At 42.1% G+C, this 13,998-nt stretch overlaps 1 protein-coding gene across 8 annotated transcripts in view; it reads right to left on the bottom strand.

Annotated features, from left to right (window-relative positions):
- Window positions 1-13,998, bottom strand: part of RABGAP1L (RAB GTPase activating protein 1 like) — a 556,714-nt gene that overhangs the window by 196,146 nt on the left and 346,570 nt on the right. For all 8 annotated transcript variants that reach the window (XM_007061167.4, XM_027823604.3, XM_043521568.1 and 5 more), the window contains exon 14: window positions 8,953-9,066. In XM_007061167.4, coding sequence (XP_007061229.2) covers window positions 8,953-9,066 — 114 coding nt within the window. The remainder of the gene's footprint in view (window positions 1-8,952; window positions 9,067-13,998) is intronic.

Raw genomic sequence — 13,998 nt, 5'->3', positions numbered from 1 at the left:
GAGTTGCCCCACTTCAGGGTGCCACCTGATGTGCTGAGATACCACTGAGCCCGCCTGTTCTGCCAGCATTGGCCCCTCTTGCTGAGCCAGGCTCTTAAACCTCTTCCAGCACATACACAGGCAGGGCCACACCCAGCTGCAGAAAAACACAGACACTCAGATTAGCTCTGGGAAGACTCAGTTTAAGGGACTTGCCTCAGCATTTAGGTGCCCACCTTCCTTAGAGTGCAGACCTAAAGGTATATTGTCTTGCACTGTATAAAACAATCTGCACATTGCACGCTCATAAAAATTTGCCCTCTTCCTCAATATGAAGAGAGATATGAACCCTTTTGTGTCCCCTCCCCAGTTAAAAATTGCACAAACTGGGTTTAATAATAAACAAAACAAATTTATTAACTATAAAAAGCTGATTTTAAGTGGTTATAAGGGATAGCAAGCAGAATAAAGCAGATTATTAAGCAAATAAAACAAAACACACAAACTAAGCTTGAGTCACTAAAGAAATTGACTACAAATAGTCATTTCTCACCTTAAATGTTGTTTCAGGCAGATTACAGAGATCCTTGAAAGCGTGCTGCACTGGCCTGCAGCTTGTAACTTCAGGTATTATTACTCACAGGCTAGACACGCTTCCAGCCTGGGCTCAGCTCTTCTCTCCCGGGTTCAGTTCTTGCTTCCAGGTGACTCCCAGTGTCTCTTTGAGCGGGGTGGCAGAGGAGAACCACAATGATGCCACTCCCCTGCCTTCTATAGTTTTTGTGTATGGTGACAACCCTTTGTCTTCCAGTGGAAAAACACTGACATTCCAAGGGCGCGGGGGGTGGGGGGGGGAGGAGGAGGAGGAGGAGGAAGAGAAGTCCCAGTACCAGGTGACTGAGACCCATGTCTCTGCAGGGTGATAGCTGCCATTGCTCGCAAGCTGTCTGGAGCATCCACAGGAAGTCTAAGCTCTTTCACAGTTCATTGTCTTTACTAATGGGCCATCAGTGGATTATCACATTCAGTAAATCATAACCTTTCCAATGATATCGTAAATGAGCCATCTTGCATAAAGTATCTCTCAGTTATGCCATATCCATATCATAAGCACATTTCCATATAGAATATGGAGTGTAATGTCACAGCATGAATTGGGCTCCTCAGCCACTTAGAAACTCAACAATGAACCCCCTTGGCAGACATCATCCTCGCATTGAGGGCTACCCGAAGAGTTTATATATAGGTATTATATTTGCCCTTTTTCAGTCCTCAGGTATCTCTCCCATCCTCCACGAGTTCTCAAAGGTAATTGCTAATGGCTCAGAGATCTCTTCAGTCAGTTCCTTAAGTGTTCGAGGACGTATTTCCTCAGGCCCTGTCGACTTGAAGACATCAAACTTGTCTAACTAATTCTTAACTTGTTATTCTGCTGTTTTAGCCTTTGATCCTACTTCATTTACACTGTTGTTCTCTATGTTAGTCATTGATCAACGCTAACTTTTTTGGTGAAAACTGAAACAAAAAAGGCATTTAACTCTTCAGCCACTGCTGCGTTTTCTGTTATTGTCTTTTCCTCCTCATTTAGTAATGGGCGTACCCTATCTCTGGTCTTCCTCTTGCTTTCCATGTATTTGTAAAATGCTTTCTTGTTACCCTTTATATTCTAGCTAGTTTAATCTCATTTTATGCCTTGGCCTTTCTAATTTTGTCTCTACGTACTTATGTTTTTTTAATACTCATTCTTTGTAATTTGACCGCGTTTTCACTTCTTGTATGAATCTTATTTGAGTTTCAGGTTACTGAAGATCTCTTGGTTAAGCCAGGGTAGCTGCTTACCATACTTCCTATCTTTCATACGCATAGGTCTGGTTTGCTTTTGTGCCCTTAATAATACCTCTTTGGAAAACTGCCAACTGTCCTCAACTCTTTTTTCTCTTAGACTTGCTTCCCACAGGATCTTACCTACCAATTCCCTGAGTTTTCTGAAATATGCCTTCTTGAAGACCACTGTCTTTATTCTGCTGTTTTCCCTCTTACTGTTGCTTAAAATCAAGAACTCAATCATTTCATGATCACTTTCACCCTAGCAGCCTTCCACTTCAAATTCTCAACTAGTTCCTCCTTGTTTGTCAGAATTAAATCTAGAGTAGCCCCTGCCCTAGTGGCTTTCTCCACTTTCTGTACAAGAAGTTGTCCCCAGTGCATTACAAGAACTTGTTGGATAATCTATACCCTGCTGCAGATGTCTGGACAGGTGAAGTCCCCCATCATCACCAAGTCCTGTATTTTGAATGATTTTGTTAGTTGTTTAAAAAAAGTCTCATACACGTCTTCTTCCTGGTTAGGAAGAAGGAAACCCCTACCATGATATCACCCTTGTTCTGTACCACTTTTATCCTTATGCAGAGACTTTCAGTAGGTCTGCCTTACACTTCTGTCTCAACCTTGGTGCAAGTGAATACATCTTTAACATACAAGGCAACACCTCTTCCCTTTCTTCCCTAACTGTCCTTCCTGAACAAACTGTATCAGTCTATACCAATATCGTCTACTCTGTCCTCCTTCACAGCACAGGCCATAGGATTTGCCTGAATTAACTCCTGTTTGAATCACAGTAGATCTTTTAGCAAAACGTCCAATCTTGATTTTAAAATGGCCGGTAACGGAGAATCCACCACAACCCTTGGTAAATTGTTTCAGTGATTAATTACTTTCCCTGTTAAAATGTAGGCCTTATTTCCAGTCTAAATTTGTCTAGCTTCAACTTCCATACACTTGATCTTGTTATACCTTCACTACCTTGAAGAGTCTTGTACTATCACATTTCTGTTTCCCATGTAGATACTTATAGACTGATCAAGTCACCCCTTAAACTTCTCTTTGATAAGTTAAATAAACTGAGCTCCTTAAGACTATTACTGGAAGGCATGTTTCTCATTCCTTTCACCATTCTTGTGACTCTTCTCCGAACCCTCTCCAATTTATCAACATCTTCCTTGAACTGTGGACACCAGAACTGGACACAGTATTCCAGTAGAGATAACACTGGTGCCAAATACAGATGTAATACATAACTTCTATACTCCTACTCAATTTTCCCAATTATACATCTAAACATCATACTAGCCCTTTGACCACAGCATCACACTGGGAGCTTATGTTCAGCTGATTATCTACCAGGACCACCAAGTATTTGTCAGAGTCTCTGCTTCCCAGGATAAAATACTGCATCCTGTAATTACGGTCTGCATTCTTTTTTCTTAGATGTATGAATTTGGCCATACCGAAATGCATATTTGCATGCACCCAGCTTACCAAGCAATCCAGATCACTCTGAATTAATGACCTGTCCTCTTTATTATTTACTAGTTATGACAAAGTTCCTCCTCTGCCTTGGTGGGTTCTGCGCTTTCCGGCAGATTTGCTTGCCTCAGAGGTTCACAGCAGCCCTCAGTTTGGCCACTTTTGCCACTGACGCAAACCTGCCATTCACTCAGTTAACCTCATCACTGGCCAGGATGGGGGAAAGGGAGGAGAACAATCCCCACAGTCTGTGTTGTCCCACCTAGTGGGTCGGGGACAGGCCAGAGGCCTTCCCCTCTGATATGACTCTCAGTCCGGGTCAGCTTCTCTTATGTTAAATAAGGAGTTGGGGGAATAGGGGGAACCCTGGCCCGCACTCTACTCTGGGTTCCAGCCCAGGGCCCTGTGGATCACAGCTGTCTACAATGTCTCCTGTAACAGCAGTGTGATAACTACAACTCCCTGGGCCACTTCCCCATGACCTTCCCCCATCACCTTCTTTGTCCTCACTGCAGGACCTTCTTCCTGATGGTGTTTGTATTCCTCAGTCCTCCAGCAGCACGTCCTCTCACTCCCAGTTCCTTATGCACCTCTCCCTAACTGAAGGGAGGTCTTTCTTTTAACCAGGTGCCCTGATTAGCCTACCTGCCTCAATTGGTTCTAGTAGCTTCCTAATTGGCTCCAGGTGTCCTAAGTAGCCTGTTTGCCTTAATTGGTCCCAGCAGGTTCCTGATTGTTCTGGAATAGTCTCTGTTATTTTACATGGGAAAAGGGACCTGCTTAATGTGGGGCTAATGTATCTACCTTCCACCACTCTCCTGTAGCCATCTGGCCTGACCCTGTCACACACTCCAATCTTTGTGTCATCTGAAAACCTAATAAGTAATGATTTTATGTTTTCTTCCAGATCATTAATAAAAACTATATCGATTAATCGCAGTTAACTCACACAGTTAATTCAAAAAAATTAATTGCAATTAAAAAAAATTATCACAATTAATCGCAGTTTTAATCGCACTGTTAAACAGTAGAATACCAATTTAAATTTATTACAGATTTTGGATGTCTTTACATTTTCTCATATATATATCTATATCTATATAGTATTCTGTGTTATAATTGAAATCAAAGTGTATATTATTTTATCACAAACATTTCCACTGTAAAAATGATAAAAGAAATAGTGCTTTTTAGTTCTCCTCCTACAAATACTGTAGCACAATCGCTGTTGTGTAAGTGCAATTTACAAATGTAGGTTTTTTGTTACATAACTGCACTCAAAAACAAAACAATGTAAAACTTCAGAGCCTACAAGTCCACTCAGTCCGACTTCTTGTTCAGCCAATCGCTCAGACAAACAAGTTTGTTTACGTTTACAGGAGATAATGCTGCCTCCTCCTTATTTACAATGTCACCAGAAAGCGAGAACAGGCATTTGCATAGCATGTTTGTAGCCAGCATTGAAAGGTATTTATGTGCCAGGTATGCTAAACATTTGTATGCCCCTTCATGCTTCGGCCACCATTCCAGGGGACATGCTTCCATGCTGATGGCGCTCATCAGAAAAATAATGCGTTAATTAAATTTGTGACTGAACTCCTTGGTGGAGAACTGTATGTCCCCTGCTGTGTTTTACCCGCATTCTGCCATATATTTCATGTTATAGCAGTCTCGCATGATGACCCAGCACATGTTCATTTTAAGAACACTTTCACTGCAGATTTGACAAAACGCAAAGACGCTATAATGTGAGATTTCTAAAGATAGCTACAGCACTCGACCCAAGGTTTAAACATCTGAAGTGCCAAAATCTGAGAGGGACGAAATGTGGAGCATGCTTTCGGAAGTCTTAATAGAGCAACACTCTGATGCGGAAACTACAGAACCTGAACCATCAAAAAAGAAAATCAATCTTCTGCTGGTGGCATCTGACTCAGATAATGAAAACGAACATGCATCAGTCCACAATGGTTTGGATTGTTATCGAGCAGAACCCATCATCAGCATGGACAAATGTGCCCTGGAATGGTGGTTGAAGCATGGAGGGACATATGAATCTTTAGCGCATCTGGTCTGTAAATATCTTGCGACGCCGGCTGCAACACTGCCATGAGAACTCTTGTTCTCATTGTAAACAAGAAGTAGGCAGCATTATCTCCTGAAAATGTAAACAAACTTGTTTGTCTGAGCGATTGGCTGAACAAGAAGTAGGACTGAGTGGACTTGCAGGCTCTAAAATTTTCCATCGTTTTATTTTTGAATGCTTTTTTTTTTTTTTTTTTTAACATAATTCTACATTTGTAAGTTCAACTTTCATGATAAAGAGATTGCACTACAGTACTTGTATTACATCAACTGAAAAATACTATTTCTTTTGTTTTTTTTACAGTGCAAATACTTGTAATCAAAAATAAATATAAAGTGAGCACTGTACACTTTATATTCTGTGCTGTAATTGAAATAAATAATTTGAAAATATAGAAAACATCCAAAACTATTTAAATAGATGGTATTCTATTATTGTTAAACAGTGCGATTAATCGTGATTACATTTTTTAAATCGCCTGACAGAGCTAATAAAAACATTAAATAGCCTTGGGCCAGGAACTGATCACTGCAGGACCCCGCTAGAAACACTGATGATGATTCCCCATTTAAAATCACATGTTCAGACCTATCACTTAGCCATATTTAATCCATCTGAGATATGTTGGAGTTTTTTGGGCATTGTTCTAGTTTCTTCATTATAATGTTGTGTGGTACCAAGTCAAATACTATTCCCTTTTTATCAACCAACTTTATAATCTCATCCAAAAAAAGGTATCAAATTAGTTTGACAAGATCTATTTGCCACAAAACCATGCTGATTGACATTAATATGTTACTCTTCTTTAATTATTAATCGAGTCCTGTATCAGTAGTTTCATCATTTTTCCCAAGATTAATTTCAGGCTGACAGACATGTAATAACCCAGGTCATCCTGTTTATCCTTTTTAAATACTGGCACATTATGTTTCTTCTAGTCCTTTGGAACTGTCCCAAGATGCATTCAAAAGCAATATTAACACTTCAGTGAGCTCCTTGGCCAGCTCTTTTAAAACTCTTTAATGCAAATTATCTGGACCTGATCATTTTAAAATGTCTAAATTTAGTAGCTGATGTTTAACTTCTTACTGAATTACTGTTGGAATAGAAAGAATTTCACCGTCATCATATAATTTGAATATATCACCCAGCTATTTCCCAAATACAGAACAGAAATTTTAATTGAACACTTCTGCCTTTCTGCATTATTATAGACAATTCTACCATTTCTGTCTAGTAATGAAATGGAGGATGAGACAAGTAACAGGGAGAGGGAAGGGGAGTGGCAGAGGCAGTGCTTAGGCAGTTATTCATTCTGCACACCAAAAAAAATTAAAGGGAATACTGGATGCAACCCCCTCTCCCTTGCAAAAGTGGTCCCTAGGAAAAGATGCCAGCCCCGTCTTTAGGAGCATGGATCACTATGTCAGAGGTCCCCCATTGATGCCAACCCAGCAAAAGTCTTTGTGGGGGCACAGGTTGTCACTACTGCCCCCCACCCCATCCTTATAAAAGGAGGAAGACACAATTACCACACTTGTGGCTGCCTACCGGAGTAGGTATATATTGTTTAAAGCAGAAATTTAAGATCTCTTGGGGCGTAAAAATATGAAGTGTGTGTGAAATTTGTCACTTGCTCAGTGACTTATATAAATATTTGGGGGATGGAATCCTCCTCCCCAACCCACAGAACACCTGCACGGCCACTACATTTCTCATACACAGTGAAATTTTGGCAAGTGGATCCATAACGTTCGTAAATCTACTGGTTATCCAGCCATCCCATCTAGACCCACATACAACTCCACTCTGACCTGTCCTGGAGCTAACTGCCAAAGAATGCAGCACTCCCTGCATGGCCTCTCTTTGGCCTGTTCCCCATGCAGCAGAATCATAACTCTCTTGCTGTGGTTTGGGCTTTGCAAATCTGTGAAAGGGGCAGACACGAGCCTCCTGTTTTTGGTAATTGGATAAAATCAAAGATTGTAAAGGAAAAGACCCTTGTACAAGTTACACTTGGTTACATTAAATCAGTTCTCAGAAGGTTTTTTGTTTTTTGTTGTTTTTTTTACTGTGTATCACAGGGGTGGACAAACTACGGCTCGCGGCCAGCCGTTTTAATCCGGCCCTCGAGCTCCTGCTGAGGAGTGGGGTCTGGGGCTTGCCCCGCGCCAGCCGGAGAGCAGGATTGTGGGCCGCGTCATGCAGCTCCCAGAAGTAGCGGCGTGGCCCCCCGCTCCAGCTCCTATGCTTAGTGGCAGTCAGGGGCCTCTGCTCTTCATGCTGCCCCCATTCCAAGCAGCACCCCTACAGCTTCCATTGGCCAGGAACTGCAGCCAATGGGAGCTGCAAGGGCTGTGCCTTCAGATGGGGCAGCGTGCAGAACCACCGGGCTGCGTGCAGAGCCACCTGGCTATGCCTTCACATAGGAGCCAGAGAAGGGATATGCCACTGCTTCCCAGAGCCGCTTGAGGTAAGCGCCGCCCACAGCCTGCACCCCTGAGCCTCTCCCTGCGCCCCAACCCCTTTTCCCCTCCCATCCTCTGAACCTGTCGATCCCAGCCCAGAGTACCCTCCTGCACCCTGAACTCCTCATTTCTGGCCCCACCCTGGAGCTGCACCCCCCAACCAGAGCCCTCACACCGTCCGGCATCTCAACCCCAATATTGTGAATATTCATGGCCTGCCATAATATTTCTATTTCCAAATGTGGCCCTCAGGCCAAAAAGTTTGTCCACCCCTAGTGTATCAGCTCAAATTGCATGTTGAAAGTCATAGGATAGCCAGTAACTGACTATTTTAGGGCAGACATGTCAGTTTGCAATAGGATACATAAACTTGCAAGAAGCCATTTGATGAGATATAACTCAACATAACTAATAATCCCACAGCTTCACTAAAATAATTCCTGCTGACAAAAAGAAAATCTAATCTAATTTCCCATCCCTGGCTGAAAATCACGATGGTGGGAGAACATAACTGATCTAGCCGTGATGCCCCACTTCGCGCATCTCTCCACTGTGGCAGGTCTGTTTTTTGTGCCTGGTTACAAGTACAAGTTACTTCACTTAGTGCCTCAGCTTCTTCATCTGTAAAATGGAGCTGATGATACCCTCCTCCATCAAGTGCTTTGAGATGTATGAGTGAAAGTGCTACATAAGAGTTAAGTGTTATTTATTATCTGAGTAGCTGCTTCAGGGAGTCTTTTTGCTACTGTCACTGCAGAACTGGCTCTGGAGGCTCATCCTGCCCTGGCAGCTCTCTACTCCAGACCAAGTGACAAAGCTCAGTTGCCTTGTGCCTCTACTGTGAGAGACCTATGAGACTGCACTGCCCATCAGCAAAGCTGACTTGAGTTCATAATATTCCCACAGTCTCACTTGAGAAGATACAGAGTATGAAGTTACAAGATCTATTTTAGTAGGTCTAATCCTGAGGAACACTGAAATTACATCTGTAATTCAAAACAAGTTTTAAGATCTTACTGACCACTGATTTGAACCAGACCAAAGTTACAAGAAGGGAGTAAAATCTCAGCAAAATCTCAAACATTTTTTTTAACTGAAAAAAACTGACCATACCTTACATATCTTGTATAGCGATTCCTGCCCGTCTCCTCCTGTGTCTTTGAAATAGTCATGTGCTGGAAATGTTCGATGAATGTCTCGTGTAATGACGCTCTCCTGGGCAGAATCCTAATGAGAGAGAAAAAAATACTATTAGCACAGTTACAGTATAATTAAATATGCAGAATGTAAAATTATATCTGCAGTCAACATGGGTAACTGCCTTACTGACTCATCCCCCAAAAATGCACTTAAAAAAACCTCAATTCCAATAACCAGTTGACAGCTGCTTTAGTAACAGCAACGTGGCAAGTTTTTCTTCCTCCAGGCTTAGGGTCCAAAAAGCTTAAACTCTGGTAGCACTTTAAGGAAATGGTTAGTCATTTAATTGTAGTTGCTTTTCCCCTGGAAATGTTGCGTACTATATCCCTCTGAATATCAAGAAAACAGAGTCAGACTGCCTCGAGCAACCTTACAGATGCATTTCTTCAAAACATATCAAGCCAACAGCAAAACTGTGCTAATTACAAATTAAAACTAGTAGTTTGAACTTGGCTATTTGAAAATACTTTAAATTGACCATTTAATGCTCTCAAGAAAAAAAAAACAAAACAGAAAATGCTATTATACTAGAATCCATAATGACCACGCACAACTATTCATCCTGCCTCTCTCAGAACAGCAAAAGGAAGGAATAAGTGATTGTCAGACAAGTCCATACTTTCCCTTGCTACCAGTAACCTCTTTAATTCAGCTGAATTTTCATGCTGGCTAGTAATTAGACCTGTCTCTTTGTGTGCAAAAGGAAGCAGACTGCTTGGAAAGCTATGTGTCTGTCAAAAAAACATCCAAATTATTGCAAATGAATCCTGAGAAAATTCTACTAGCATATACCAAGCAGAGATGCCTACCTGGTTCTGAGACTTTTAGGGATGTTCATGAAAATAATGAGGAAGGAATTAGGGAGCTTGCTTGGACCTCTCTCTCCCCTCTCCCCACAGAAACTGGGAATTCTCCCTCTCCTTCCTGTCTAGGCCCATGGGCTGGGAGACACCTGGGCCTCTTGTACTCCACTCCCAAACATGGAGAAATAGCCCAAGGTAAGCTGCCCTCCTACGCCACTAGGGCTCTTAACTGCCTTGGCCAGTCCCAGGCCTGGACTGTCTTCCCAGGATGATACTCCACATCTTCTCATTCTTCTGTTGCGTTCCCCTCTTTCCTCTGCCACTGCAACCTCCTCCTCCTCTGGCTTCTCCTCTCCTGTAGGCTGAGCAGCGAGTGTCTGATAGCAGGCAAGCAGTGGGGACTTCAGTCGGGTTTGGGGCACCGGATTCATCACCCAAGCCACAGGCTGCGTGTTGTGCTGTACCTGCCCTATGTGGACCTTGCTGGCATACTCTAGGTGCCTAGATGGTACTAACGTAGTTCAGCAGAGTCCACACAGGGCAAGTAGAATAGCCTGGGACTTGGGCAGTGAATCCAGCAGCACCCAACACATTCAAAATAACTGTGGCTTGCCTCCTATCAGAGCCACACTGTACAGTCTGAGTATTGCCAGAGGGGTGGTGGAGAAGAATGCCCTCCCTGGGGCCACAGCACTATTTGCTGTGTTTGTCAGATCCCAGTGGTGGTGAGTGACACACACACACTTGCAAAATTAGTAGAATTAATAATTTCGTAATTACATGTAAAAATCAGGAGGATTGTGGAAAGTTAGGGAGGGTTGGCATCTCTGTACCAAGGAGCGCAACAAAGGTCCATCTAGCCCAGTATCTTGTCTTTCTACAGTGGCCAATGCCAGATGCCCCAGAAGGAATGAACAGAACAGGTAATCATCAAGAAATCCATCCTCTGTCGCCCATTCCCAGCTTCTGGCAAACAGAGTCTAGGCCCACCATCCATACCCATCCTGGCTAATATCCATTGATGGACCTATCCTCCATGAATTTATCTAGTTCTTTTTTGAACCCTGTTATAGTCTTGGCCTTCACAACATCCTCTGGCAAAGTGTTCCACAGGTTGACTGTGCGTTGTGTGAAGAAATACTTCCTTTTGTTTGTTTTAAACCTGCTGCCTATTAATTTCATTTGGTGACTCCTAGTTCTTGTGTTATGAGAAGGAGTAAATAACCCTTCCTTATTTACTTTCTCCACATCCATCATCATTTTATAGACATCATCATATCCCCCCCCTTAGTCGTCTCTTTTCCAAGCTGAAAAGTCCCAATCCTATTCATCTCTCCTCATATGGAAGCTGTTCCATACCCCTAATCATTTATGTTGCCCTTTTCCAAACCGTTTCCAATTCCAATATATCTTTTTTGAGATGGGGCGACCACATATCCATGCAGTATTCAAGATGTGGGTGTACCATGGATTTATACAGAGGGAATATGATATTTTCTGTCTTATTATCTATCCTTTTCCTAATGATTCCCAACATTCTGTTATCTTTTTTGACTACTGCTGAACACTGAGTGAATGTTTTCAGAGAAGTATACACAATGACTCCAAGATCTCTTTCTTGAGTGGTAACCTCCTGAAGTCCCTTCCAACCCTGATAGTCTATGAACAGCTAATTTAGACCCCATAATTTTATATGTATACTTGGGATTATGTTCTCCAGTGTGCATTACTTTGCATTTATCAACACTGAATTTCATCTGCCATTTTGCCCAGTCACCCGGTTTTGTGAGACCCCTTTGTAACTCTCCCCAGTCTGCTTTGGACTTAACTATCTTGAGTAGTTTTGTAACATCTGCAAATTTTGCTACCTCACTGTTTACCCCATTTTCCAGATCATTTATGAATATGTTGAATAGGACTGGTCCCAGTACAGACCTCTGGGGGACACCACTATTTACCTCTCTCCATTCTGAAAATTGACCATTTATTCCTACCATTTGTTTCTTATCTTTTAACCAGTTACCAATCCATAAGAGGACCTTCCCTCTTATTCCAGGACAGCTTACTTTACTTAAGAGCTTTTGGTGAGGGACCTTGTCAAAGGCTTTCTGAAAATTTAAGTATACTATATCGACTAAATCACCCTTGTCTACATGCTTGTTGACCCCCTCAAAGAATTCTAGTAGATTGGTGAAGCATGATTTCCCTTTACAAAATCTATGTTGACTCTTCCCCAACAAATTATGTTCATATATGTGTCTGACAATTCTGTTCTTTACTACAGTTTCAACCAGTTTGCCCAGTACTGAAGTCAGGCGTACTGGCCTGTAACTGCCGGGATCGTCTCTGGAGCCCTTTTTAAAAACTGGCATCACATTAGCTATCCTCCAGACATCTGGTATAGAAACTGATTTAAATGATAGGTTACAAACCACAGTTAGTAATTCTGCAATTTCACATTTGAGTTCCTTCAAAACTCTTAAGTGAATACCATCTAATCCTGGTGATTTATTACTGTTTAATTTATCAATTTGTTCCAAAACCTCCTCTAATGACACCTCAATCTAGGGCAGTTCTTCAGATTCTAAACAGAATGGCTCAGGTTTGGGAATCTCCCTCACATCCTCAGCCATGAAGACCGATGTGAAGAATTCATTTAGTTTCTCTACAATGGTTTTATCGTCCTTGAGTGCTCCTTTAGCATCTCGATCGTCCAGTGGCCCCACTGGTTGTTTAGCAGTCTGCCTGCTTTCTGATGTACTTACTTTTTTTTTTGCTATTACTTTTTGAATCTTTGGCTAGCTGTTCTTCAAATTCTTTTTTGGCCTAATTATATTTTTACACTTAACTTGCCAGAGTTTATACTCCTTTGAATTATCCTCACTAGGATTTAACTTCCACTTTTTAAAGGATACCTTTTTGCCTCTCACTGCTTCTTTTACTTTGTTGTTTAGCCACTGTGGCACTTTTTTGATTTTCTTACTATGTTTTTTAATTTGGGGTATACTTTTAAGTTGAGCCTCTATTATGGTGTCTTTAAAAAGTTTCCATGCAGCTTGCAGGAATTTCATTTTTGGCACTGTACCTTTTAATTTCTGTTTACTAACTTCCTCATTTTTGCCAAGTATCAGAGGGGTAGCTCTATTAGTCTGTATCCACAAAAACAATGAGGAGTCTGGTGGCACCTTAAAGACTAACAGATTTATTTGGGCATAAGCTTTTGTGGGCAAAAACCCCAACTTCTGCATCTGAAAAACATCATCTGGAAGGAGGTCCCAACTATGGGATTATTTCCCTCTGCTTCAGTTGGATGGTCTCCTTCCCTGAGACTTTCATCCTCCTCAATAGCACAGAGGCTATCAAACTGGGAGTGGGACCGTTCTACTGTGTCCCGTAAAGTCTCATCTATGTACTTCTCTGTCTCCCTTAGCTCATCCAGTTCAGTCACTCTGGCCTCCAAAGCCCGTACACAGTCTCTGAGAGCCAGGAGCTCCTTATACCGAATGCACACATATGCCACCTGCCCATAGGGCAGGTAATCATACATGCTGCATTGAGTGTAATAAACTGGATAGCCCCCACTCTATTGTTGGACTTCTGCCTACATTCTATTTTTACTCCTGCACCCCTTTCCTTTGTTGATGTTTTGTTTTTATCAGGGGGTATTTTTGGCCTTAAGTTTAAAGAAGTTTAAAGAATATTAGTGTATCTAGCCCCCCATCACACTTTCCCCTAAACTCCCTCGCAAAACTCCTCTGTTCGCTAGCTCCTCTGGTGGCATAGGAGCAGGCTTTTTAAAGCCCTGGTCTTCCTGAGTAGCCCAGCCCCCTGGTTAAGGGTTAATGGGTACTAAAGGGTTTAGATATCAAAGCCTCATTAAGAAGAACATCATGGAGCGTATGCTGTAGTAGGTATAGAACCAATGCAATTTATTCCCTCCTCAGAGCAGCAGGGAGGCCAGGAGGAAGATTGTGACTCAGGGAGTCATAATCTCCACCTCAGGGCTACCCTGTATTCAGGGCAGATTGTTAACTAAAGATTTATCCCAGAATAAGGAGAAATTGTTCAAAATAAATTGGAAACCACTTTTTTGACTGTGTGATGATGTAGGTCAACTGGGAGCCACTCACCACTAGAACTCATGAGAAAGGAGGAG

This window comes from Chelonia mydas, chromosome 8, assembly GCF_015237465.2.
Source record: "Chelonia mydas isolate rCheMyd1 chromosome 8, rCheMyd1.pri.v2, whole genome shotgun sequence".
Classification (NCBI taxonomy): domain Eukaryota; kingdom Metazoa; phylum Chordata; order Testudines; family Cheloniidae; genus Chelonia; species Chelonia mydas.
Note: the sequence above shows the minus strand (reverse complement) of the source record. Positions and strands in the feature narration are given on the sequence as shown.